The sequence below is a fragment of the Drosophila novamexicana genome, unplaced genomic scaffold (genome assembly GCF_003285875.2).
Source record: "Drosophila novamexicana strain 15010-1031.04,08,12 unplaced genomic scaffold, DnovRS2.1 tig00000820-arrow-pilon, whole genome shotgun sequence".
Lineage (NCBI taxonomy): Eukaryota > Metazoa > Arthropoda > Insecta > Diptera > Drosophilidae > Drosophila > Drosophila novamexicana.
The window spans coordinates 423,999-448,464 of record NW_020824828.1 but is presented as its reverse complement, the minus strand read 5'-3'; the positions used below and the strand labels follow the sequence as shown (position 1 = coordinate 448,464).

The following is a 24,466-nucleotide window of genomic DNA, read 5'->3' as shown; positions in this document are numbered from 1 at the left end:
ATCTACTTTTAAAATGGCACGGACAGCGCACAACAGAAGGACACAAAGCAGAGACTGTTGGAATTTAATAAGAACACGCAGTTCCTTTTAACTGTTTGTGTGTTTGTGTGTGTGTGGTGAAAAACTAAAATTTGTGGCCGCATAACCTTAACCGAAATCATACCCTGTTGGGCGCGAAACTTGACAGCTGCTTAACCGCATAAGTTTCAACGTTATTTATTAAAGATACCAAGTCGTCTTATATATTAACAGAGGGCCTCTTATTTTTGACGGAGACATTTCCCACACCAACCACATGCATATAAGAAACGGTCCTGATTGACTGACTGACTAACTGATTGTTGATTAACATATAGCCCAAGCCATGGTGTTTGGAATCTACAATTTTCACTTATGCGATGTGTAAGTGCTGAAAAGGGGTTTACGTCAATTCCACCTGTAAATGTGGAAAAGTCGTGAAAAACGTTTGCATGAAACCTGACGGTTTTCTACTAACAAGCTCAAATGCGACTCCATAGATCTTAATGAAAATTTATTTAAAAAGGTTTCACAATTCAGAATAACAAATTTGTAGCTATTGCCTTTCTATGTGATTTTCATGAACTTAAGTCAGCCTTACAGTCTGTCATGCTTTGATCACACTATGCAACTGAGCTGTGCTTCTCTTTCTCTCTATTTTTTTTTTACTGCTTATCTTCCCTGCTCTTATTTAGATAATTGTGGGTGGAATATATAAATCAAAATATGCAAACCTGACCTAGACTTAGCAAAGAAAATATATTATATATTTTCAATCAGTATCGAAGTCCGAGTCGCTTTAACAATGTTTAACTGAATTTCTGTTTATGTATAAACAAAACTGTTTAAGCATTTCGTCCCGTTAATTATTTTAAAAGGGTTTTGAGCATTTTGTTGTAATTCGAAACTCACCTGCAATGAGCATAAGTTCAAAGTTGCATTTTACAAAATGATATTTAGGGTGTTGCGTTGGAGCAACTTTTTATAAAAATTTCGCTGAGTTAAAAGCTACACTGAAGCAAGGACAACAGGGCCAAAAAGGAAAGGGCGCTGCGAAAACTAAAGGATGCCCAACAGCAGGCCAGGCCAAGGCAAATCACAAAATTAAGGGACATGAGAACATGACATGACATGATAAACAGAAGCAAAAGCGACTTGATAAATTAATTATTTAGTTCGATCTTGTTTTTGTTATAACAAGATTATAGTTATTAAAATTTTAATGTAGTGATTTTGCATTTAGATTATAGTTGCAAACTATTAAGCTTTAAATAATAATATTATCATCAGCATAGTTTATAGTTGTCGAAGGAGTGCTAACAGACCTTGTCCTTTGGGTAGAAAAATACACTAAGACTCAAACCTGAATTCTCGTTCTCTGATTGATATGCACTACACCGTTTGCATATGAGTTTGTCACTTGCCTACATGAATGGCAACGGTCAAAAGCTTGATGACACTTTCGAAATGTGCAGTTGACATGCCTGGAGAGAATTTTAAATGCATTATAGCTGATTTTAATGGGCCTTCGCCTGAATTTGGCAGTCGCTTTCGAGTGATTTTGTCAAAAAAATACAAATTGTTCTCATTTTTCAGGCACTCGAATGTGCCATAAACATTTTAAAACCCCGAAAATTAACAAAAACCAACAAAAATGTGACAAGTGCCCGTTATACGCCATGAAAAACAGCAACGACAGCAACAATAATAACAACAGCAACATCAACAAGAGAAAACAAGACAGAGATAGAGCAAAAGAGACTAACAATGCGAGCCTGTATTAAATTACATTTTGTGGCAACAGCCAAAAGCAAAAGAGCAACAGAACGAAAACTACTTGCAAACCAAATGTAATGCTAAAAGCGCCATATGTATGGCTGGCTCTGTGACTGTTGTGTGTGTATGTGTGTGTCTGTAGGCGTGTGTGTGCGTGTGAAATGGCTGCGCTGAAAAGTATGCAATAAAAAGGCTAACGGCAGCTGCTGTACCATGGAATATATGTACACATTTTGGCGCATATAGTTATTTTTTATAATCAATCAATGCATTGTATATATTCAAATCTGATTTATACAGTATGCCCTGTTAATGGGTATTAAAATTTGTCATTAAATGTCTAACCCAAAGTAGACATAATGAAGTATATATAATATCAACAGGCGAGTCGATGCTGCTCTCAATTTTGAAGCTATCATCATGACATTTTGGATAGATCTTTTTGTTATGGCAGCACATATGTCGAAGCGGTCAGATCGGAACACTATCACTTAGCTGTGTTCGAATTGGTCAAAAATCGAGTTCTTGTTTCATAATCTGGCTTGTTATTCAAAATATTTAGAAAAACTCTTACTTTCTGGATACTTCTGTATACATATGCAAACTCTTCTAAACATCGAAATACTATATTATATAAATTGAGTTTTTGTGTTAAAGGCTTTTCTTTTGTTTCAAAATATCTAACACAATTATGAGCTTGACAAGCCTCCTCACATATATTAAAGTTTGTCAAAAGTAAATAAACATGTTAAGTTGTGACTAGTCGAACCCAGAAAACCTTGCGCTTTTAAGCACATTTAAGAAACCTCTGAGAAATCAAATTTGATATACAATATGCACAGTATTTACTTTCAGATTTGTAGATATTCAAAACTAAAATTGATGTAAATTATAAAATGAAAGAAAACAAAAATTAGATCTACTTGTGTAAAGCTGGCATAATGAATCATTTGCCATTGCAAATTCAGAGTTTTTTGAGCATTTCTTCCAGAGATCTGACGATTTGTCCCATAATGATATATAATAACTGATGGGGCAATGCTGTTGCTGTTGTCATTTTATAATCCCAAAAGCAACAGTAACGATAATAGCCATAAAAAGCCAGCGGCGAGTTTCAAAAATGCCGCAAATATGAATTGTGAATATGCATAAAAAATACGGCAAATATGTACAATATTCGTTCATGTACTTAAATGTATTCTTTATGTTTTACAATTAATCCCACCTCTGCAAGTATAGGCATCTATATCATTATATCGGCTTTAATTGAAGCACCTCCTGAATGGGTCTTAAGAGTTTGCAAAAATGTGAAGAACCTTAAGAAAAACGCCATGAAAATCGCATAGAAAGGCGATAGATAGACAGAGTGTAGAGAAAATAGGAGGATAGTGAGGCCTATCAGCTTTTTCAAAGCAAATATATCTTACTGTAAAAATATGTTACTAAACATTATATAAAAATCATGAAAATTGCATAGAAGGTTAATATAGAAGCTTGCGACAGAGCTGAAATTCTCATTCAAAATAATAAAATTGTATTAATTTATTTGTAGGCTCAGGCTGCCACATTGTGGACCAGAACTTATGTTGAAAGCAACTTGATATCTAAAAAGCTACAGAATTACAAGAAAACAATTTTTAACTTTTCGGCCATCGTAAATCAAAACTTACAACACCGACAAAGAAATGCGACATGTGCCAAGTTGGTGACTATAAAAAAAACGCTACTGCGATTTCGCCTTGGCCAGACATTTACTTCGATATTCGCACGCCCGCGCTTACCTCCGCACACACACAGGTGTTTGTTTTTATTTTTTTTTTGGTTGGGAGCATACAAAACGTTTGCAATTTTTAAGTCCACGATGTCCGACACGTATGTAGCTCTCTGCAATCCAGAACAAGTTTTACAATTTTCGCCCAGCTACAAAATTGAAAGCGCAAAAAACAAGTAAAATTGCTATAAACGAGACTGCTCAGCTAGGAGATGCTCTATACTCTGGTGGACTCTGTAGTTACACTTTGAAGATAAATTAATTATCCTGCTGAAACATATTTATTGAGATTGCGAGATCAATTTTTCTATCTATTAATTTGTGTAATGTAGAAAAGGAAGGTTTATTTCAAATCTGAAAACCTTTAAAATAGTAAATGTAAGGAACTTTTTAGGAAAATTTGATCTGCGTTTGTTATAGAAGAACCGAATCAAACAATTCCTTCTTAAATGTAGAGCCTTGCGCTTAGATATGCACCCACATTTGTATGCCATACTTAGACTCCAATAATATCATAAAGGTCGAACGATAAAAATCGAAGTTATTTAAGAATACATTTCCCTTATATAGTTTGGGGCAAGGGAAAAAGAAGCGCAAAGAAAGACAGCTTGTGTTTTTGAGTACGTTTAGGGTATCTCCCATTCGGGCACTGCCGACTAGAGCACTTCTTACTTGTTTTAATAGGTATCGAGTGTTGAAACGGGTTACAAGTTTCCTACAAAAATTTGCATCAGCCTCATGCGAGTCTATTGCCGGTAATCAACTTAAGGCCAGCTGCTGATGCAGAACGTGGTATACCTTCCGAATGCCCCACTGCAGCAACTGTCACTTGGGTAAAGGGCCGCATTGACAGCCTTGCGCCTGGCATAAGTTACACAAATTCGTAAACATGAGAATTTGCATGTTAAATTTCTACATGAACTAACTCCTCTGCGTACTTTTCCCTTATTCAATTCCAACGTGGATAGCAGCAAATGGAAATGGCCCCAAGTAAGATTTGGTCTGCGTGTGACATAACTTTCTCACAAACAACAAAGTTCAGAGACTTAACTTAAGACTGATATTTTTTCTGTGCACAGGATTTAATTAAATTTTAGGAAAACAAATTAATGACTTCATTTCTTCTATATTAGAGCTCAATTAAAGAGAGCAACAATATACTAAACTAATCGATACAACGATACAAAATTCAAAATTCATTTCGAAACACTTTCTGGTAAATCTCGCTCTTTTTGACCACCAGCAAAAAAATACACTTCATTTGCATTTAATTAATAAATATGTAATGTATTTTGTATGTATTTAATTTTATGTCACTTTTTGCCGAGTTACAATTTAAATTTGTTATTATTCCGTTTTTTGCATTATATTTTTCATTTTTTTTTTTAAATGGCAAAATAAGCTGCGCTTCACCTGAACGGCATTCAGACCGATTTCGAAATGTTTATGTTGATGGACTCAAATTGTGTGGCTTGTTTTTCGATCTGGTGTAAATAAATAAATAGTATTAGAGATAGTATACACTGTGATAGTTAATTAGTTTAGGCGTATAGCAATAGAGTTTTACAATAACGTGTTTTGTATACATGAGCTATTTGTTAATTGTATCTATAAATTTAATATTTAACTTGCTTGCTCGACGCTGGCTGTGTGTGTTTGCAAAAATAATGCCATTGCGAACCACAAAGTTATAAATTTATATATATATATAGTTGTATATATATATATATATATACTTGTATACATATGAACTTGTGATTACCTGCACTATTAGCAATATCTGAAATATTCTCATATACCTTTCAATTTGTATTAATTAATAATTATGTGCATACATAATTGTATGCTGGTTTCATTTGTTATAATACTTAAATACGTTGCGTTTAACTTTTTCATCTGGTGCTGTTTTGTCAATTATAGCAAAAATAAGCTCTCTTTAATATATGTATGTTATGTTTTGTTATCTATTTGTTTAGCTTAACAGAAATTATTCAATGCACATTTTATTGTTCTTCATATTACTGTTACTCTTTGCTTTTAATTTTTGTAAAAATTTTGTATTGCAGTTGCTTGTTCATTAAATGGCATAAATCGAAAAACATTGCAAATTTCGCATTGCACATTTATTGTATAAGTATACACATTATTTTGACGACGTTTACTTAAATGCATTTCGTTTTGTTTACTGTTTGCTTATAACAGGCATCACTTAAACTATAATAAGTATTTGACATTCATTTAAATACAGTACAATAATGCGTTAATAGTATTAACTATACATACATATATATAAATTTATAAAAAAAAAAAAAATTAAGAAACAATTCAACGATATCTCATCGCATCTTAATCGTAAAACGAATATTTGATTTTTGGCATAACTGCAAATTATAAATGTAGTTAATAAAATTAATTTTAAATTATACAGTCATATATCATAAATTATTGCTGTCTGTCTAACGCGTTGGCAACTGAAATTAAATTCTTATAGAGTATTGCCTCCATCTCCCTATATCAGCTACTCTCACTCTCACTCTCTCGCTCACACTCCACACTCACACACCTGCACCTTTCTCTTTCGCTCTCGATCTTTCTCTTGCTGCATCTCGCTCTAGATGTAAATGTTCAAAATTTGCAAAATTAAATACGCTTCAAATTCCAGTATTTGATTTTGTTTTTGACAATTTTCGTTAAAAGTCTGCTGCACACTCGCACCCATTCTCGCCCACGCACACACACATATACGCAAAAATTAAAATTCAGTCTTTTTCATGTACATAGAGAAAATAAACAATTGAACAAAAGTAAATAAAGCAAAGCTGAAGTAAGTACGCTCTATTCTGTGAGTGCTTAGTTTAATTAGATATAAATATGAGTAGTTCCTTTTTCCTTTCCTTTTTCGTAATTTCAAAAAGTTTCATTTGTTTGAGTGTATTTTGCTTGCCTAAATGAAAGTCCTCCATTTGTATAATTTAACCCAGGTATGCTGGGGCTCTGGATAAACAACAGACATACGAATTTTCTTAGTGTTTGTGTGTGTGTGTGTGTATGTGTGTGCTGGGAGGTGCATGAGCATATTTATGTAACACTTTAATTAGATATAAATTGGCGTCTCCTGGCCGGTTAGCAAACGAAACATGGACGTGGGCATGGTTTTCATCAAAATCTGTAAGCGAATTAAAAGTTTTTAGCTTGTGCTTAATGTGAAATAATATGAGAGTGCTTATGGCGTACCTCGCCCACAGATGAGGATAGCAGCTTGACAATCGTATCGTGTGGCACAGCCACCACACTCTGGTTGTTAATCTCAATGATGCGATGGCCAACCCGCACACCGCCGCGCTCCGCAATGCCGCCGCGCAGCAGGCTGCAAATCTGCGAAGTATGCGGAATACATATGATATTATTTATGACTTTTTGGATAAAGCTGTTTATTTCTGCAAATTGAGACATCACTTGTCTACCCATTTCTTAAAATAAAAGATATTATTAAAAACGTAACCAAACCAAAAGTTAACTGTCGTCCATGTAACTCTTGGATACCCAGGAGGACGTGGGTGGATTTTCATAAATATCTTTGGGCAGTTTTAGCTGCATTGTATGGTAAAACAAGTTTCCTTGAATTCGGGTGAAATATCCAAAGTCACTGAAAGACGTTGGCATTGAGTTTTTATGTAGAGCTTTGATTGCTCAGTTAGAAGTCGATCGGACGAATATAAATACTACACCCAAATAAACTTTGAAACTGTGAAACACGTCCCAAATGAATTTAAGAAAATATCTTTTGAAAGTGTTTCACCTAATCTTGTTCATCAATGTTCGATATTTCCTGAGGTTCAGTCAGTACACAAACAGTTGCTTATACTTATAGTAAAAAAATTATGTTATTATTAAATTATTTAAACATACCACGCCGTTTTGTACGCTGAATCCCAGCTGAAAGAGCGCCTTGGGACGCAGGATCTTAACCTCAACGACAGGAGGACAGGGCACAACCGTAAACTTGACGGCAGTTTGATTTTTGGCATTGCGTATATAGTTCTGGCAGGTGGATAGTGGCAAGCCGACAAGGCTCATGCCGTTGATGGCTATAAGCTGATCGCCAATGTTTAATTGGCCACAGCGTGCGGCTGCGCCGCCAGACATCAAGTTAGCAATAACCACCGTCGGCAGCATGGAACCCCAACCGCTCTCAACGATAACAACACCAAGAATTTCACCCTTGGCCTTGGGCACGACCACTTCCTTTTGCAGCTCTTTCTTTGCAAATATCTCGAGCTCATCTCCGAATATCTCCTGGCTGTTAAGCACCTCCTGATAGTCCATTTCCTTGGCCAGATTCTCGTTCTCAATGCCGTTAGCTTTTAAGAACTCCATGTAGGCCACCTGAAAGGCCTGCCCAATGGACTGTGCTATAAACTGCGCCTCGTCACTCTCAAATACATGACATATCATTTTGGGTGTGCGGTTGTGCTTGTTGGATGAGCCCCCGCCCTCCTTGTTGCTGCTGCTGTTGTTCTCCTTTACGGGCTCGCCCTCGATGGTATCGGCAGGGCTCGGAGTGGAGAGCGAATCAACGACTACGCCGCCACCATTGGGTAAGAAACGTCGACGTGCCATTAGCACCACCAGATCACCAATATCGGCTATGTAGGAGATGGTACGCAGGGCATGATCCATCATGATTTCCTTGAGGTCCGTATTTAGCACCATTATCTTCTCGGTTGATATGAACAGATCCACCTCGGTGCTTGGCTGACTTTCGCCTTCTGGCGCCTGAAAACAAAGAAACACAAAAAAGCTAATAAGTTTACCTCTGACTAGACCCAAGTTATGGGTTTTAGGTTTTTATTTTGTGTTGGTTGCTTACCAAAGCCTAAATATATCGAGGAGTGAGCAGCATGGGTTTTTTTTGTTTTTTTTTTTTAAGGGCATGGACGAGAAAAGCAAGACGCATTATAGACAAAGAGCAACAATTTACCGAGCATTTTCTAAATGGAGCGTAACTACATATATTGACACTGAGCTGAAGGTACACACCTTTATACGAGATACGGCCTCCTCGGCCTGCATCATGCGAGTCGACTTGGTCGGCTGACCCTCGCACACCAGTTGCGTGGAACCCAGATAGCGGGCGCGAAAAAGAACGCCCTCAATTAGCACTTTGGGTTCCAAGAAACCTACGCAAGGTTAACAAAAAAGAAAAAAAATCATTTAGTTTTGGGCATACTTCGGATAAATAAATGAACTAGATAAAAAAATAAAGCATGCGAATAAAAAAAGCGGGTTCAATTTAATTTGCGTTGCTGTTTATAATAAAGTGCACTTAATTTAATTTCATAAACTGATGTTGACAAAAGAGAACTGCCCGGCACAAGATTAAGACAGTGATTCTGTAAAGAGACAGTGATTCTGATTTGGCATGAATACGAGCCCGAAATGAGAGAATAGTTATAACAGACCAGCCAAAGATTATAATATCCCAGCACACATGTATAAATGCTCAAGTAGCCAAATAAAATTTCTGTTCGCTGTAACTAATATTCAAAGCTTCCTACTTTGCGACCTACTTGGCCTTTTATGCTTGATCAAGCCTACCAATTACACAACTATACGGATTATCCCTTTTCCAAAATACCTCAATTGTAATATGTTCTGTTTGTAGCCCTAAATGCTCATATGTTAAGCGCATATATACAGTTCAGTTTGTTAAGTTTGGTGTTAATCATTTCAAAAAGAAAATGTTTTTAGCGAAATTTCGAAATAGAAACTCCCATAAAGCTAAGACCGCGCTGCGACATTTGCTCTGACGGCAGAAAAGGGAATCATTGCTATATAGACTCAGCCCGTCGTCTTGATTAGGAATATATACATATATATATTATTTATAAGACTGGACGCGTATCTCCGAAGATCTTACGCATTTAAGAGTTACAATTACTTAGTTGTATATAAGCTATGTGTTTTAGCTAATATGTTGTGGGAACTTATTTAATATAAGTTATGTCTTATAGGAGTTTCTTTATTTTGTTTATAGGAATTGCCCAGTTTTTGACACAATTGTATTTTTTTATTTTTTAGAATATGTTTCTAAGCAAACTAACCTCTCAGTATTAAAGCTATCATCAATATCAGCACATCAATCAAATATCTGGCCAAACACAGCACTTACTTCACTCTCATGTGTCTATAAGGGCATTTAACTTTTGGCGTGTCGAAGGAAGCAAATCTCTCTCTATTTTTTAATTTGATATGTTTTTTATTTTTACCAAAACCAATCTATGGCGCTTGTAGCCTTAGTAATCCTTATCCTTGCCAAACCTTTTGTCTGGCCCAACAGTTCTCTTATGATATTGATATACATTTTCTATAACTTGACTAACTACATTAACTTAGGCTAGGAAAGGAAGACAGATAAATAGAAGACAAAGAGAGCACGTCCACTTACATGGCAGGCATTACACCATTAAACACATAAATGAAAATTTCAATATGCAGCAGAAATATGTGAAAGTCAAAATTTGATTAAGAAGAGAACACAGAACGAAATGGATTGATCATTGATCGCTTTTTTTCTCTTTTTGATGGGGGCGTTTTAAAACGCACAACCACACAACATACACAAGTACATACAGACATACACACACGCACACACATACACTACATACCCTCTTTGTTCCGTGAATGGGTTTTCTTATCGCTGTTGGCCGTCTCCTTGAGCGATTTGATGGAGCCCGTTGGACTCTTTGTATATTGCAGCTTCTCCGGCGAACTTATCGATACATCCGCATTGCCCACAATCTGGCAAATGTCCGGTGAGTTGGGCGTCAACGAGGTGCCAATGCCCTGCCGTATGGTGGCTGACGAATATGTTTGTAGCTTGGGATTGCTGTTGTTGTTGTCGCTGATGATTGCGCTGCCGCTGTTGTTATTGACTAGGCCGTTGGCATTGCTGTCGGCGGCACCCACAAGTGCCGTTGTCTACAAATTATGAAATAAAATTGTCCAATCAATTTTGCTGAGAATCTTTATAAGCCAGCTTGCGCATACCTGTTCTGCAAAGAAATCCTGCTGCCCCAGCAGCCGATCCGTTTCCAGATCCGTGTCGGCTTCCTCCTCTTCGTGCCGAGTGGCAGCCGTTGCCGTCGTTGTTGCACTTTTCCGCGGCACCCAAACCGGCGAATCTGGATCCACCGGCAGCACTTCGTCGCAAAACTTCAGCTTGTCCGGCTGTGTTTTGGCGCGCTGCAGTGCTGAGCGTATCTCTTTCATTGCCTCTTGTATCTCGACTGGGGCTGCAGCTGCTGCAGCTGGCTTGCTGCTGGCTGTCACTGCCATGGCAGCCGCATAAACTGGGCTGTAGTGTGTTTCTGCGGGACTGTCGCTATCAGCATTATTGCCAGCGCTCAGATCAAGCTCTGCCGTTGGCTCCGGCTCCGGTTCCGGCTCTTCGCACGGCACTGGCGAGGGCGTGACCGTTGGCGTTGCCGGCAGCGGCGAGGGCGTGCTCACAATGTCACTCGGCTGCGCGGCATTTATAGCTGTTACTGTTGCTATGATTGTGGTGCCGTTGTATTCGTTCTGCAGCCGCTCGTTGTCGCTGTTGCCATTGTGCTCGTGCTCATGATTAATTTGCGGAGGCTGCTGCTGCGACTGAAACTGCGTTTGAGGTTGCTGTGGCTGTGCCTGTGACTGTTGCTTGTCGCAGACGACGGATACATTGTTTTCTGTATCGGAGGCATGGCCACTACTGAGTCCATCCTCCAGCACCGGCATGCTGGTGTAGAGCTTACCATAGTCGGTTGTGGTGCAATTTATATCATTCGATAGGCTGTCTAAATCGCCACAGTTCGAGTCATAATCTGTTGTCTCCGGCGACAGCGTAAAGTTACGCGAGTGCCGTCGCAGATTGGCTTCCAATTCTGTGTCGGCCAGGTCGCCGCTGCTGCGGCTGTTCGAATCGATATACAGCTCGATGTCGTTGTGCTCCTGGTAGGCATTGTGCTCGTTTGACTGTGAACAAATATTCATTGGCATAAACAAGAATATCCACAATATTGTTAAGCGGAATATACCCTATGTCCTGGCCTCAAGTACCCTAACAGACATTGGTATTTATCTCTCGTATGCGTAGGGTATCAAAAGCATAGAAATTTACCTTGTTAAAGGATATTATTTGAGACAATGAGAATCGCCTAGAAAGGCGATATTTTAATTACTTAAACGAAACGTCTATTTTAAATTCATTTTATGTAACATACATATATAGCGTGAGATTATGAAAATCGCACAGACCCCATTTCGGGAGGAGTGAGTCACATTAGGAGTGAGAGAGAGACATAGATTGAACGAATATTAAATACATAAGCCCTACGTGATAACGTCATAATCGCATAGAAAGGTGCTTTTTGAAGAACGCTATTTGTGAACAGACCTTCAGACAAACCGCGAACTGATGGAATATCGCAAAGACTGTCATCGCCATTTTTACTCAGATTATAATTAGAAGATATGACAGCTTAATATAGATAGCTATATTATATTTCAATGACTGCAATAGCATACTCTATATTCTTGAGCATATTTTTTCAATACATTTTGAAAAAGAAAAGTATATATATATATAGACGGACACTGACTGGTATTTTAATAAATGTGGACGGCCGACTCACCTGCATCCTGGGCGAGCGATGAACCATGTAGAGCTCGTCTTTGGGTATTCTAGCTAGACGCTGGCCAATGTAAGCTTGCTCGATATGTTTATCCACATCGCATACACGCGGCTGTATGTCCTACGGGCAGAAAAAAACACTTTACTCTCGAGCTAAGGTAAAAAAATTGTAATAAACTCACCGAACTGGCCACATCGTCGCCACTTTCCGTTGCATAGTCTGTAAACCGCTTCTCGTCGTCCTCGGGATTCCCTTTGAAGAACTCCTCGAGCACTTTGCGAGTCTCAGAGAACTCGTACAGATAGTCAAAAGTGGGCGTCTTAGAGTTTGCCGTTGTTGTGGGCGTACCCTCATGATCGAGCAAATCAATCAGATTGCCAACGGATGCCTTTACATTATTATCCATGCGCTGCTTGACAGGTGAGACACGCTGCGGAAAGCCGGGCGGTCGCTTCGGAATGCCAGCGCCCTTGGCGGACGCTTGCTGATTGCCAAAACGACGCGGCGAGCCCTCATATTCGGCTATGGGCAGTTGGCCAATCATTTTGGTAACCTTTAGCACATCCTCGTTGATGCCTCTTTCTGGGGCCAGTGGCGCTGATTTGTTAATCCAGTTGGTGTCGATGTCATCAAACACAACAATCTCGCCATCCCGTAAACACTGGCCATCGGCTTTGCCCACATCTGTTGGCGAGCCGGGACTCGCTATGCCCTATGGAGGTAAGCAAAAATGGATACAGTTCAAAGCTATGCAGAATGCTGTCAAGAGTTACCTCCGGTTCAAATTGGCTGCTGCCCGGACTGCGGCCCACGCGTATCTGATGTGGATGCGGCCGCTGGTAATAGTATGCCGACTGCTGCTGCGGTTGCTGCTGTGTCCCCAGGTATCCTCCAGGCATCTGATTAGACGGGGACACCTGCTCAAATGCCTGATGATGATGCATGGGCGCATACTGAAGCTCAGCATTCAGATCCGGTGAGTTCAGCACGGTGCTGGCTGGCGTCACGTTCGGGCTACGTGTACGCATCTCCCAAACGTAGCGCTCCTGTGAAGCTGGCTTGCAAGCAGCACTAAAGTTCATGTGCAGCTCCGTATGAACGCCAGCCACATGATTCACATTTGGCTCCACGGAGTCGTTGCTGCTGTCGCTGCACGAGTTCATCGCGAACGCTGCTAGTTAACTGAAGTTGGCAGCGCTTTGTGGCGCTTGAGTAAAGGCTACCTTTCAGCAGCCGGTGGTAATCTCAACTGCTGCTGGCATGCTACGCTTGGAGTCTGTTGCCTGGAAAATATAAAACAGGTCGGAGATTAGCATATCAAATTATATGTGCACACCTCCCTTTGTGTGTTTGATGATCTAATACTATAAACTGTCTGAATCACTGTAAATGCAGCGGCCCAGCTGATGCAAATGTTGTTGTTGTTGTTATTGTTGCTTTTGTTAAGCGCTTGGAGTTGTGCACAAAAATCAATGCACAAATTGGCTGCACTTTGATGTTTCTCAGAAGTGTTGCCCATTCAGCTATATTCTAGCTAAATGTGACTATTTTCAGAGGTCATTAGCCAGAAAAATTATGACATTTTACTGATTTAGCTATTTTTGGCATATCAATGACAAGTAGTTGCAGCCAATTTGCGCTCAGAATGCTTATTCAGTTATTTTTAGCTATTTTGAGCATTGGATACAGCTACTTTTTTAAGGCGGCAGTTGACAACACTGTTTGTGCGCATCAAATTACACACGTATGAGCAAACTTATGCCGCTCAGTGTATGTGTGTGTGTGTGTGATGTTTTGTGGATTTGCGCACGTAAACTTGGCCTCCAAAAATTGTTCGTGCAGCCGACAGGATGCTGCAGCAGAAACAAAGGCGTAAGAGTCAATGCGTATGTATGAGTCAATGTAACTACAGTGTTCGCTCGCTATGAATAACACATTATCAAAGAACGGCGTCACATTCGTTGCTTTTAAACTGAGCCAGCACTTAGCTTGTTTTTCTTGCACTTTGTTGTATAGTAGTGCATGCAACGCAAATGTCAGTTGGACCAGCAAATATACAAGAGAATACGTTTTGGGCTTATGGCAAATGACGGTTGTCTATAGCAAATATTTACTGTACAGCTGTCCTCAAATCGTCAAAGGACGCAGCAGGCCGCCGGGTGTTTTGTTTTTGGGTAACACTGGCGTCCCCCGCGATTGCAATGCGAGCATCTGTCACCGTCTTCTACTTATCTTTTGGGGCCCAGAAATGGCGAATTGGATGACACCAAAAAAGCGCTATGTACATGCAAATGTGTGAGTGCGTGCGTGCGCGTGTGTTGCTCCACCAAAGTGTGTGTTTATGCGTGTGTGTGCCTCGTATTGGCATAGAGTATTGTTAAAAATCAATATATTTGGCAAGGTTTTGCGTGGACGACGTTATCCGCACTGCTCACAACAACAACACTTAACCTGCCCGCCAGCAAAAGCAGCAGCAGCAACAACAACAACAACAACAACGGGCAGCATAACAATGCGTATTTTCTATATTTTTGGGTGGCGTTTCGCCCGTCGACACGCAATAAATGTGTTTCATTACGATTTGTGCATAAAACAACTATATCCGATATAGTCACACATGGATTCTGCAAACGCTCATGTATTTTGCATGTTTTACACGGCAAATTACCATTTAATACATTTTATTCACTTTCTTCGTGCTAGTAAATGCATTTACAACTCGATAAAAAAAAACCAAGAAGCCGTTAGTGGTGGACAGCCATTCCGATTAATTTGTACTGAGTCAATAACTACGAACAGACTTATCGATGTTGCGAACCGATATATCGGTATTTAATGTGATTGAGTATGCGATGTTCGATAACGAACGCCGTCAGTTACAGAAGAAAACACACTACCAAACGAATCGGACGTACTGCGGATCGTGACCCGTTGCGCGCGTTTAAAGTGTGTGTGGTTATTTTTTGTTGTTGTTGTTTTACGTGCAATTCGACGCGCGCGCATATTTGTAAAATTGTTTGTTGTTGAACAAATATGCAATAAACAAAAGTGAGTTAAACTGAGGCGCTTTTGCCAATGTGTCCCAACTAAATTTGTTTGCTCATTAACTTACGCCCAAAATTCCATAATATACACTTGTGTAGATGTAAGCCGCCTTTTGAATTGAGCCAGTGTCTAACTTAATTAGCGTGCGCTGTTGCTGTTCAGATCCCAGTATCCCAGGATACAGATACACATGCCAATGCTGCTGCAGCAGCAGGGTGTGTTCCTGCCTGTGCCTGTTTGCCTGTGTCTGTGTCTGTGTGTGTGTGTGTGCGTGTGCCTGTGTGGGTTGTGAACCTGTGCTAAAAATCAATAAAGCACGCTCGTGCAAAAGTCAAACAACAAAGGAACGGTGCCTGTCCTGCTCCTGTTTCCCTTCCACTTGCACAAGTACACATAGGCGCACATGTGCGTGTGAGTTTTCTGGCTCATTTACTTATTTTTTGTTTTGTTTTTTTTTTCCTGCTTGCTTGTGCTTGTGTTGCCAAGAAGGACGCCAGCTGAAAGGAAAAAAAAAAAAGAAAAGAGGAGCAGCTAGAAAACTTGCCAATTATGCGCATCGCTTTGTGCAATTGAAATTGCAGGTAATTTCACACATGCTCGTAATTGTTATAATATAATTATTGCGCTCAGTGCATCGGCAGCAGCAGCAACAACAACAATAAGCGTTAAAATAATAAAACACCGTTAAATGCGCGCGCCTACTTAGTCGAGCGTGACCAAAGCACTAAAAACCCGTTGCTGTTGTTGTTCTTGCTGTTGTTGTTGTAAGTAGTTCTTGTTGTTGTAGCAGCTGGCAATTGCAAACAACGCAATTGAAAACGCACTTGGCAACGACAATGAACAACAACAAACGTTGTTGCCTGGGCAGCTGCTGTATTATCCTGTTTAAAGTTGGCAACTCCGTGTTGCCTTGAAAATTAATCCATATACATAACTGGGCAAGTGGAAATGAATGAACACCATCTCAGATAGCCGGTGAATTTACCAGGCTGGCAGAACAAATGCATATCCACAGCTTCCTTTGGAGATGTATTCAAGTATTTTTGGCAGGTTTTTATATTTGTAAATTTCTCTGTAATACATTAGCTAAGTGAAAACGATGAAAAGCATTTTGGGATTCAATTTAGACTTATTCGTAAAATGCAAAAAGCTTTGATGATAAGTTTGAAGCTGAAATAAAACTGTATTTTTGCTCATTTTCCGATCTTGGGTATACATTTTCCATCATCATTAATTTTTCTTGCACAGCTTCGGAAACAACTTCAATCTTCGCCCTTTAAAACCTTGGAACCATAACATACATTCCATCAAACTAAGGTGTATTTGCTTTCACGGATATTTTAACATTCCTTCGTTAACATTAATTTCTTAACATTCCGATAAGAATATACCGACTGCGCAATACTCTTTTCACCGTGAGATAGCATCTGAAAGCAGGTAGAGACTCTTAAAATGTGACTAAAAATGCAATAAGTTTTACGAGCTTCAATCCTGCTATGGAATATTACTTGTTTGATCTGTAAAGGATATCAAAGGTACCAAATAACACTTTTACTTGTTAAGAAACTAATAAAATAAAAAGCAGTTGATTTTGATAAATAATGGATACAACTTCTTAAACAAAAGCTGTTATTGAACTTTAGCATCCCAATCGATCGTATTAATGATTAACAATTTAATTGCCTTGGAATAATTATGTAAGGGCATTTCAAGTGCGATCAAGTGCTAAATTTCATTGTTAGCCACTTTTTGTCGGTCTTGTTAATTGCTTTTTGCAGTTTTCTCGTTGTCTTGGCCCAAAACATTCGCCGACGTTTGACAACGACAATTGAAAAAGTTATTAAATTTTAGCATTTTGTCTGCTGTTCCTTATGCTTGAATTTTTACTGTTCTCATTGTTGCTGTTGTTGTTCTTGCCAGCAATTAAAAATGCAGTAAAACGGGCCTTACAGTTAGACGTAGCCGTTCTTAACTGCACTCTGGTAATTTAGTAATACATTGTATTAAATAATTAACGCTTGGCTGGCATGCTCTGATTGGGATTCAGATTCAGATTCAGAACAAAAGACGCACTCAACAATCTTTAACATTAGATATCAGCCAACAGCTATCAACTATCAGCTAACAGCTATCGGGGCCATCGGCTGTCTATCAGCTGACATATGCCAATGGCTTTTATCTAATCGGAGTAGTAGACTCTTCGGCTCTGAGTCACCGCTGTTGCAAAAATCGTAGCCAAGTGCAAAAGTGAAAAAAATTAGTCGCTCGCTAAGTGGAATACGTCTCCTCCAATTGCGATTCTAATTGGATGATAGTTATGTTAATATCGAAAAATCCAATTTGAATGTGCTGCCTGTGTTAGGCATAGAAACAGTCAAGTAAAAATATATATGTACATTACTGATTAGCATCAATTTGCGACTCGATGTACTTGTGCCTGAGCATCTGTTACTTCCCATAATAATTATAGTATATTAGTTAAAAAACTATCTTAATACAACTAGGTACAGATTGCTAGAGTATTTTTTAATACCTCGTATTCCAAATATCAGTTAAATCTTGATAGAGTCAGATACAACACATATAACATATAACTAGTGCAATCCATTTTGTAAAATAATTTTTCGTTTAAAAACTCTATATTTTAAAGTCTTTAATTGCATTTTTTATTCAAATTCTATCTAAGGAATAATAATAAGAAAATGTGTATAAATTAATTTAACTAATTTTAAACTAATTCAAAAAAAGTAAACAATTTTTGTTGAAAACTTTAAAAACGGGTCTTCAATAATTATTAGTTCTAAACTTACAAGTTCTAGTACAAAAAAAAATAAAATTCGTCTTGATCATAACTTGACTCGACTCTAGTTGACTTGACCTAGCTTGGCGATCGTCAAGCATTCGGCCGGACATGGCCAAGTCGGTTTCCCATGTCGTAGTCCAGTACCTGTGTAGTTGTTGCCTCTCTTTATTATTGTGTGTTGGGCCTGTGGTGTGTGCCTGTGTGTGTGTGTGTGTGTGTGTGTGTGTGTGTGTGTGTGTGTGTGTGTAGAACAAACGAAAAGTCGATAAACCAGTTTGGGACTTGGCTCTGTTAAGTGGAATCAAAACAGTTTAGGCACTATGCTGCGCAGGGAGAGCGAGAAAGAGAGAGAGAGAGAGATTCTGTTGGGATTGGGATTTGGGAAGCGTAACAACAGCAACTTCCTCATCGCGTTTTCATTCAATGTTTTTCACGCTGCGCAATTTCAAAAGTCAAACGCGTAGAAAAATGTTGTGAAAAAAAGTTGATTGAAATTTTATTGAAAACGCATTTAATTGGAAAGCCAGTTATGAGCAATGCTACCGAATTGACCTTTTATATGATCCACTGCTTCTTGGCCAAGTTGCACTTAGTCAGGGCTTAACGTTCCTTTGTGCCCTCTACATCAAATTTGCGCCAATGTCGCTGACAGGCAAAGACCCTGCGTTAAACGAACACTTAATAAATGATTTATCTATGAGAGGTAGTTAAAGTTAACGTTGTGCGAAGTCGTAATACATTATATGATGCAATAATTGCATATATAATGCTGAATATGTATATTAATATTTGTTTCAAATATTTCAACTCATTTTTGATCTGGAGTAAGTCTTAAAAGAGTTTGCGGCTGTACTCTGTCTTAATAAGATCTGTAAGCCTCACTAGAGACAATGAGAAGCGCATAGAAAGGCGATAGCTAGAAGAGTTGCGAGGAGTTATGCAAGTAAGAAGCTGACTACGAAACTTAGAGGGTGTGTGAGGAAGAGAGAAAGACTAAGATGAAATCAGACACAATGCGAAAGAGAATGGTTGGAGACAGAGAGAGAGAGAGAGAGAGAGAGAGAGAGAGAGAGAGGGAGAGAGAGAGAGAGAGAGAGAGAGAGAGAGAGAGAGAGAGGGAGAGAGAGAGAGAGAGAGTAAATAAATAAGGCGTACAAATTGATTATAGGTGTACTTGATGGCAAATCGCGTGACCCTTCTCAATAAAATGTATGATATGACAATTGAAGGACTTTGATTATAAATTTGCATTTTAAACTTGTATGTCAATTAAGCAATTCATTTTAAAGACATGCTCGATACTTAGCGAACTAAGTATATATGTATATATATATATATATATATATATATATATATATATATATTTATATATATATGGAGAGATCTGCAAGTAGATGGGTAGGCCTTTACCGTAGCTCGAGCTATAGCTGAAGGTTGCCGTCAGCTCAAATGGTTGTGTACTTTGCAAAAGTGCCAGCAAAATAATAATAAGAAAAGAAAGAAAACAAATTAATAATTATTGACAGTAACAACAGTTTGGTGTCTGTTTACCCATTTTATTTGTTTATTACTCTTCCGTTTATCGCATTGTACGTTTCCTTGTCTTAATTTGACTTTGAACTTGACTTTAGCCTGAGGCAGTTTTGCAATTGGAGCTGGAGCGGGAATTGAGGTAAGCCTTGGACTTGAAGTTGATGTTGGAGAATTGGAGAACGTAGCTTGACCTTGACCTTCGCCCGAGCCTAAGGCTTGGCTTCATCTTCAGCGCTGCCTGTCAGCCAAGCTTGCCGAAAACAGACTCCATTTATATATTATATACAATAATTATGTGCTAATATTTATGCCCGTATAGCCCGCTGACCCAAATGCCACATAATAAATGCAACAACTGCAATAATAGCAACAATTTGCGCGGCTCACATCAAATATTCGAAGCAACAGCAAAAACAACAAACAGCAAACAATAAAAGCCGAGTTATAGACTCACAATGGCCAAGCAATAGGCATGGAAATTGTTTAGCCGCATAAATTGTGTCAGCGGCAACAAAAGCACGTGCCTTTACATAAAACATGCATATAGATACATTTTCTATTGTTTAATAATTAAAGCCGTATGCCACAACAGAGATACAACAACAACAACAACAATGGCAATTATTCAATATCTAAATATAGATATACCTAGCTTCAGACTATATGGGAAATTGATAAGCATGGCCAATATAATATTCTAAAACTTGGCTGATTAAATACTCTTACCAAGTTATACGACGTAAAGGTGGGGTATGGACTAGTTTTTCTGCAAGGTGCAACGACTGAAGCATATAGCATATAGCTCGATTCGTACTTATGTTTTTGACCACATTTTTCCGCCAAGCAAGGGCGGAATTTTCAAAAAGTTTGAGACATGCGGCAAATGAGTTTTCACAAAGATCTTTGCAAATGGGAAAATTTGACCGATCACAGATCAGTCAGTCGAGGCAAACACTTAAATCTATATTCATATTTCTAAAACTTTCTGAACATAATGTCACATATATCGACTGCCGTGTTTGGTTACTTTGTTAAATATTCTGCAGAAATGGTCTATCATATGCGGATATAAACGTGTTAATGTAAACTCTTTAATATTTTTACTTATATTTTGTTTATCTGATGACACACGAGCACCGTGTATCCGTAATCACGTTCATTCAATAAGATAACCTTGGCTGGTTTAAGAGAATATAAGAGTTTGTTTATTAAAAAGGAATAGCACGCAGCATCTTATAAAAATGTATGACTTGATTTTAAGACTGAGTGCACTCAGTTTTTTATTAAATATTTATGTTTTCAATCAAATAGTTAATACTATTAAAGAAAACAAAGCAGTATACCTTTGTAAATACAAGAACATCTGTTTAAGAACTTTATACTTATTTTTATATATAATGGGTTCGTAACAATTATTTTTTCTGTAAACTAAATCCATAAAATGTTGATTAAGTTGTTGATACTAAACTAAACAATGACAAGAGAAGTTTTATGACAATATAAGATAGGCACCTATTTAATTATATTTTATATAATTCTTATTATTTGTTTTATTATTAATAGTATTTGAATTAATATTAATATAATTATTAGTATTATCATTATTGTTAATATTAATATTATTACTATATTAGTTTTTCTATTATTATAATCATTATAAATAGTCTTATTAATTTTATTACTAATATGAGTATTATTATTATTATTATTACTATCGTTATTATTAATAGTATTATTTATATTTTTATTATTATTATTATTATTATTATTATTACTATCGTTATTATTACTAGTATTATTTATATTTTATTATTATTATTACCACATAACTAGATTTCAAACCTAAAATAATTTTGAAAATATTTCCTTTTGTGCTTGGCGATGCATTCCTTAAACCCAGGCCATGGGAAAGTGTGTTCAAAGTTTTGCATAAAAAGCAGCTAAAATATAGCTTTCCTGGTGTTCACATTTTTGTATTGTTACTGCAAGCGTGTCGCTGTTGTTTCTGCTGGCACTGTTGTTGTTGTCGCCATTGTTGTTGTTGTTAGTGTTGTTATTGTTGTTGTTATTGATGCCATAATACTGTGTGCGTATCTTTATCTGTGATGCCCAAAGACAATGTCACTGCCAGCAGTCAAGCAGCAGTCACCTACTACTTGAAGCCCCAATGCTTACGGATCGGCGCTCGTCGATGATAATTAAGTTTGCTGATGGCAATCATTATGACGATGACTGTGACCGCTGGCATGACGGGCTGTTCGAGTGGCTGCGGGGAAGTCGCCACAGATGTCCAAATTCATCGTGTTCATGATGGGAACAAACGCCTTGAAAAAAGGTGTTGCCGTTGACGTTGACGTTGCCGTTGCAGCAGCTTATCAATTGCAACAGCCGCTGACTGTCCATAAATGCAGCGTAATGCAAATTTTATTGTTGTTGCTGTCGGACAATATGTGAGACACAACAAGTTTACGGTCATTTTGCTCATATTTGTATAGATTTGTCGCATTTGACGCCTACGAAATGGCATACAAATTCGATTGCCAAATGCATCAGGCTCAAAATATACTTATGTTAATCGCACATCAATTAATTATTTTATCAACCGAAACTCAGGGTCAAGTTGTGTAAATATTAAACAATGAATGGTGCCTAATTGAATTATGCTCTGATAGTCTCAAGTCAAAGGTGTTTTTATTTGTGTAAACATTTATTTATTAGCTTGAAATGGTCGTTGAAAGACAAGAAGAAGAGAGCCTTCTTATATATACAAAAATTAATCGGATGTGACACAGAAATCTCTTCCAATCGAATTCTTACCCAATTCCGATTCTCGTTGACGCAGGCATTTTGTCTGGTTGCTTTGGCTTGTCAAGAGATTTGATTTTGTCCAAAAAACACCCTTGACGAAAAGGTTTTTAGTTGGTTTATTATAAAACCAATGAACGGAATAACATTTTATTGATTTTCTGTTTATTCTGCCTACACTAAATAGAGCTTTTCCTTCGAATGAGTTAATAAAATTATATTCTTGATAACCAAAACCGCCCCAAAACCATCCGACCATAAAGAAGTTAACATCTCTCTATCTATGAAAATTTTTATTTATTGAATTTATCAACTCAAATTCAAATTAAGGACGTTATTTGACTCTCACAAAGGCAGTCACAATGCTTCGTTAACAAAGAGCTGGTTCATAGAAAATTCAATCTCTCATAGACACAATTTTAGGAGTCTTGCAAAGCAACTGTCCCCAAAACTATTGTCTTGTTACATCAGAATATGATAATTATGAAGCATAGAACTTAGTTATAATTAACATTTTTTTAGACAATACAGACAACCATTGTTTTATTATTATAGAACTTAGTTATAATTGGCATTTTGTACACTGCACATACTACCATTGTCTTAGTCAAATGCCATTCATAAGCTAGCCCGGAATTCTTACCCGCAATCCTTGTCATTCAGCTGCCTAAATGACTAAGGCACTTGAAGAGCCCATCTGCTGAGCTAGAACCCAGCTCTGCTAATTAAAAAGAGTCTTGTTTTCTTTTGTGATAAACACCCTGGTCATATCTTAGCTTAAAAGTATGTGTATATCGATTCGCAGCTGATTCATCGGAGAGGGCTTACAGAGTCTGTAATTGCTCATACAGTTTTAAAGTTTTAGCTAATTGCTTTTGCCTTGGTTTTTCCTTTAGTTACCGGGCCAGGTATTTGTTTTACGTGTTGTCATACGGAATACAGTCATACAGTTACAACTTTTAGTTAGGATACTAACGGGCTCTACTGCTCCACCATCTGTGTGCAGTGTCATTTGCATTTCCGCTGGCCGAGAATCAGTCAACGGCAACATTAGCATCTATGTCTACATAATGTCTGCTAACTGTAAACGGCAAATAACAACAATTTATCCTATGCCGCTTATACAACAATGTGCTTACAACAAGCGCGTGTGTGTGAGAGAGAGAGATTGAGACAGTGGCGGGGCCAGCGGAAAAATTAGCTTAGCATTACATTTCACTCTTAACATTTAATAAGGCTAACCCCCGGTCGCCCTGTCGCTATGTTGCGTAATTACTGTTGAGCCGTCAATTCAATTGACGTTACTCATACGTACCGTTGTGCGGATGTCGCGTGTGTGTGTGTGTGTGCTTGTGTGTGCGTGTATATTGTGTGTCTGTCTGTCTCATTGTCTGTCTGTGTGTGCCTGTGTGCAAATTAGTGCACATCCAATACCCCTTTCAGCTGTAACAGAAGAAAGCTAAACGCAACGCACCGAAACGTACACACACTTGCCGTTCCTCAAGGCTCATAAATAGTTTCGGAATTTCACGATTGGGAATATTGACAATTTATTTACTGGCATATATTTATTAGTATACATTTACTAGCATGTTATAGTAAGTATAACCAAAATGTATAATTATTATGTTTTTCATATTTTTGCAAAGAATTTTCGTAATGTTCTTCTTTTAACTTGAATAGGAAACTGTACCGATATTTCAAATTGAACAGTTGGTAACAAAAAACGATCGATTACTACAAAATCTCTATGCCCGAAGTTAGGGTATTGAAAGCTTCATAGATACGTCTCTGCTATGACAATTTAAGTGAATGCTCTTTATTTGATTTTTACTTTGTTTTCATTGTTGGATTTTCGCTTGCGCGTTGTTTTCATGCTCTGAACTCATTGAAAATTAGCAAAAAGGGTATATGCCGGCTTTGTGCAAATTATGTAACAGGCAGAACGAAGCATATACGACCAATTGAACTATAAATATTCTCGTTCAGCATCAAAAGATGACTAGATCTAGTGTCCGTCTGTCTATATGTATAAATGCGTGA

At 38.1% G+C, this 24,466-nt stretch overlaps 2 protein-coding genes across 7 annotated transcripts in view; one reads left to right on the top strand and one right to left on the bottom strand.

Moving 5' to 3' along the window:
- Window positions 1-4,892: 4,892 nt before the first annotated feature.
- Window positions 4,893-14,962, bottom strand: LOC115764404. Of its 4 annotated transcripts, none has more exons than XM_030707396.1 (11): window positions 14,906-14,962; window positions 13,011-13,520; window positions 12,419-12,949; window positions 12,238-12,357; window positions 10,616-11,578; window positions 10,234-10,546; window positions 8,606-8,745; window positions 8,436-8,441; window positions 7,475-8,341; window positions 6,800-6,940; window positions 4,893-6,731 (listed from the first exon to the last, which is right to left on the bottom strand). In XM_030707396.1, exons 2-11 carry the CDS (start codon window positions 13,398-13,400, stop codon window positions 6,660-6,662), a joined length of 3,543 nt encoding a protein of 1,180 aa, XP_030563256.1. In that variant the 5' UTR covers window positions 13,401-13,520; window positions 14,906-14,962; the 3' UTR covers window positions 4,893-6,659. The 4 variants fall into 4 exon arrangements, with proteins under 4 accessions (XP_030563256.1, XP_030563258.1, XP_030563257.1 ...); XM_030707398.1 differs by having other exon boundaries at window positions 8,606-8,727; XM_030707397.1 differs by lacking the exon at window positions 8,436-8,441.
- Window positions 14,963-15,139: 177 nt separating this feature from the next.
- The window catches only part of LOC115764407 (integumentary mucin C.1), a 31,622-nt gene continuing 22,295 nt past the window's right edge, over window positions 15,140-24,466 (top strand). For 2 of the 3 annotated variants that reach the window (XM_030707403.1, XM_030707405.1), the window contains exons 1-2: window positions 15,140-15,285; window positions 15,772-15,863. The gene's annotated coding sequence lies outside the window, so the exon portion shown is untranslated. The remainder of the gene's footprint in view (window positions 15,286-15,771; window positions 15,864-24,466) is intronic. The other variant, XM_030707404.1, reaches the window with a different exon arrangement.

Coding starts and splice junctions, on each gene's coding strand:
- LOC115764404 (XM_030707396.1), bottom strand. CDS start 13,400: ATGAACTCGTGCAGCGACAGCAGCAACGACTCCGTGGAGCCAAATGTG. Junction 12,950..13,010: donor GCAGCCAATTTGAACCGGAG/GTAACTCTTGAC, acceptor TTACCTCCATAG/GGCATAGCGAGTCCCGGCTC. Junction 12,358..12,418: donor GCGACGATGTGGCCAGTTCG/GTGAGTTTATTA, acceptor TTCTGCCCGTAG/GACATACAGCCGCGTGTATG.